Source organism: Aphanomyces astaci, assembly GCF_000520075.1.
Source record: "Aphanomyces astaci strain APO3 unplaced genomic scaffold supercont1.29, whole genome shotgun sequence".
NCBI lineage: Eukaryota > Oomycota > Saprolegniomycetes > Saprolegniales > Verrucalvaceae > Aphanomyces > Aphanomyces astaci.
Genome location: NW_009798292.1, coordinates 162,462 through 165,209, shown reverse-complemented (window position 1 = coordinate 165,209; position 2,748 = coordinate 162,462). Strand labels below are relative to the sequence as shown.

The following is a 2,748-nucleotide window of genomic DNA, read 5'->3' as shown; positions in this document are numbered from 1 at the left end:
GCGTTGGAAAGGCGTGAGTTTTGCAAGGGGGATGCCGTCGATGGCACGATTGATGTAGTACGGGGACCCGTGGTCGTGCAGCGCGAGGAAGAGCATGCAACACCCACATGCAATCCACCCGAGGATCATGTACGATTTGCGACGATACCCAAAGAGCGGGGCGCAGTCCGAGAGGATGCCGACAAACACCTTGAGGGACCACCCGAGTCCCATGAGCGCCGTCGCCGCGTTGAACTGCGACCCTTCCATGTGGTAGTACGCAATGAAGATGGGGTAACTGAACTGCTGCATGGCACCGATCATCAACCCGACACTGATGTACTGCGCCAAGAGCGCGAGAATGTCCCGGCTCGCATAATCCGGTGCGTCCCCGTCCCGCAACGCAGACGACACCTGCTTCTTCAGCGAGACAACATCATCATGCACGGTTAACGAAGAAGAATTGGGTGGACCTCCACGGCCAGCAGCAGCGACAAGTTCCATCGCCTCTTCCATCGCCACGGGCGTCGGTGCCGACATGGTGGTTGCCGTCATCGAGTTGGGGTGGCTGTTCTGGTCGATCTGGTCAATGCAAGCGTCCGTTTCGAAACGTATAGGGCCACTTGATTGGCTGAACTGTCGAGCGGTTGGAAGATCTCAAAATCGTAAGGCCTTCTGATTGGCTGAATATACTTGACCTTTCTGTAAGAGCCAATCAGATCTATTCAAATTTTGATTAGCCAATAGCATCGATTCGATCTACCGAATCCACTACGTGAAGTACAAGTATTTGGTAAAAATTTGTTGGTTTTCACATTTTGACAGCAAAGTATGGACGGATAATCATCCGGATCAATGGATGACCGTTGCTGATTGGCTAGAATCAAAGCATGACGACGTTGAAACTGTAAGATTCAAAATCACTTTGCATCAAGCTCAGACCGCCGAAAACAAGAGCATCATGGCGAAGACAGTCGCAAAGCTTCGAGCGATCATGAACCATCTCGACGTGTCTACGCTCGAGCAGTATTTCGTGCACGAAGTCGAACCTTTCTTTGTCTGCGATAAAGTTACGGTGGACGTGTTCAACGGATATTTTGGAAAAGGACAGCCACGGATTCCTCTGCGATGCGTTGAGCTCGTGGAAGATCGCGTTTTGGTGGTCGAGTATCCCATTTCAAGAGTGCATGAGAGCACCAAAGCGGAGTTCAGTTGCGAGTTCCTTCAGTCTTGTGGGGACGGCTTCGCATTTGGCCTGGCGGGCTCCATGACGTGTCATCGACCTGGGCACCCCGACAAGGAAGCGGACGCGACTTTCACTCCATTAAACAGTACGCCAGGAAGAACAACCCTGCCGGTACTGAAGGATGGAAGCACCCGCCGTTTCCAAGATTGGATCACATTCGCTGTCGAGGTTGGACGCTATCAGTCGTGGGCGAGTCTCGAACGAGCTGCACACTGGTGGTTCGAATACACCGGAGTTCAATATGTTCTCCTCATCAAAGTCAGTAAGAGAGCTCGAGCCATGGCGTATCGCCTCTATGATGTTCAAGACTACGACGAAACCAATCAAGTGCCACCTCCAGCGGCGGCGGCGGCGACCTTTCGATACCAAACACATGGAGCCCCTGTCAATGTCACATTGGACAATCGCCGCATTCTGTCGATTCCGCCAACTGTGAATCTCCCCCCTGGTGTGAATGACACGACTGTGATCGACCTGCGACTTGTGATGCGCCAGGTCATCGACTCCATTTGATTGGTGCATTGATTGGTTTCCCACAATAACATGTACTTCGAAGTAGCTATGTTACCAGTATGTTAGGGGGCTCCTCTGGATACCACGCCATATAAATATGCCAAAACTCGAAATGAGATTTTACAAAATTTGTCCAAAATACAAACGAAATACAAAATGAAGCGATGGTGAAACCGTCTGGATTCATCCGGATTCATCCGGATTCACTGTAAAACTTGCGCGCCAAAACGATGCTCACGACCACGATGATCCTCGCATGCTGTTGATGTCATACCTGGTCTACCAACCACTACTCCACCTACCTCTTGAAGACGTCAAAGTGGGTCTCCATCTTGTCGGGGGCTTTGTGGGTTGCCGAAAAAAATAAATTGCTGCGTTTTGACAGAACATTGATGTTGATGGCTCATATTATTCGCTATCGATACGGATAATGTCAGTACCACTTTGGTCTCAAATTGGATTTGTGCCGGTTTTGGAAGCCACCCAGTGGTTATTGTCGATTTGATACAAATTTGGGGAGGGGGTGCAATCGAATCGCGCCGACCAAACCGATCCACAATCGATCTGATTGGTTGAATTTCATTTAGAAGGTTTTGATTGGTTAATAATTTTGAGCTCATCTGAAGTAGCCAATCAAATCGATTTAAATTCCAACGAGGAACAACGCCACAACACGCAATTTCACTCGAAAGCACAATACATGGACTGTCTTTACATGAGAAATTGACCATTTTTGTCCATTTTTTTATGCCATAATTCGTGAACTTTCTATAATAGCTATAATTTTGTAATATTTCCTTTGGATTTTGTGGTATCCAGATGAAACAACTTCGCGACTTTGTCATTTCACCATTTTATGGAGATTTTCGTCATTTTATGCCATAATTCGTGGCATCCAGAGGATACCTTAACAAATGTAGCTGTAAATTGAAACGTCATAACGTTACTAGTATAAATAGCACCTATTCTGTCCTCCAAGGTTTGCTCCCATGCAATGACATAATGACATA

General features: G+C 47.9%; 2 protein-coding genes across 2 annotated transcripts; one reads left to right on the top strand and one right to left on the bottom strand.

The window, feature by feature from the left end:
- H257_10558 (hypothetical protein) lies at positions 1 to 519 on the bottom strand (the record flags this gene model as incomplete). The annotated part of the gene is made up of 1 exon (XM_009837146.1): positions 1 to 519. A coding segment is annotated over one exon (519 nt), but the record flags the coding sequence as incomplete, so codon positions are not given.
- A 391-nt stretch (positions 520 to 910) lies between these two features.
- Positions 911 to 1,900, top strand: H257_10557 (hypothetical protein). The gene has a single exon (XM_009837145.1). It carries the CDS (start codon positions 941 to 943, stop codon positions 1,736 to 1,738), a length of 798 nt encoding a protein of 265 aa, XP_009835447.1. The 5' UTR covers positions 911 to 940; the 3' UTR covers positions 1,739 to 1,900.
- Positions 1,901 to 2,748: the final 848 nt, after the last annotated feature.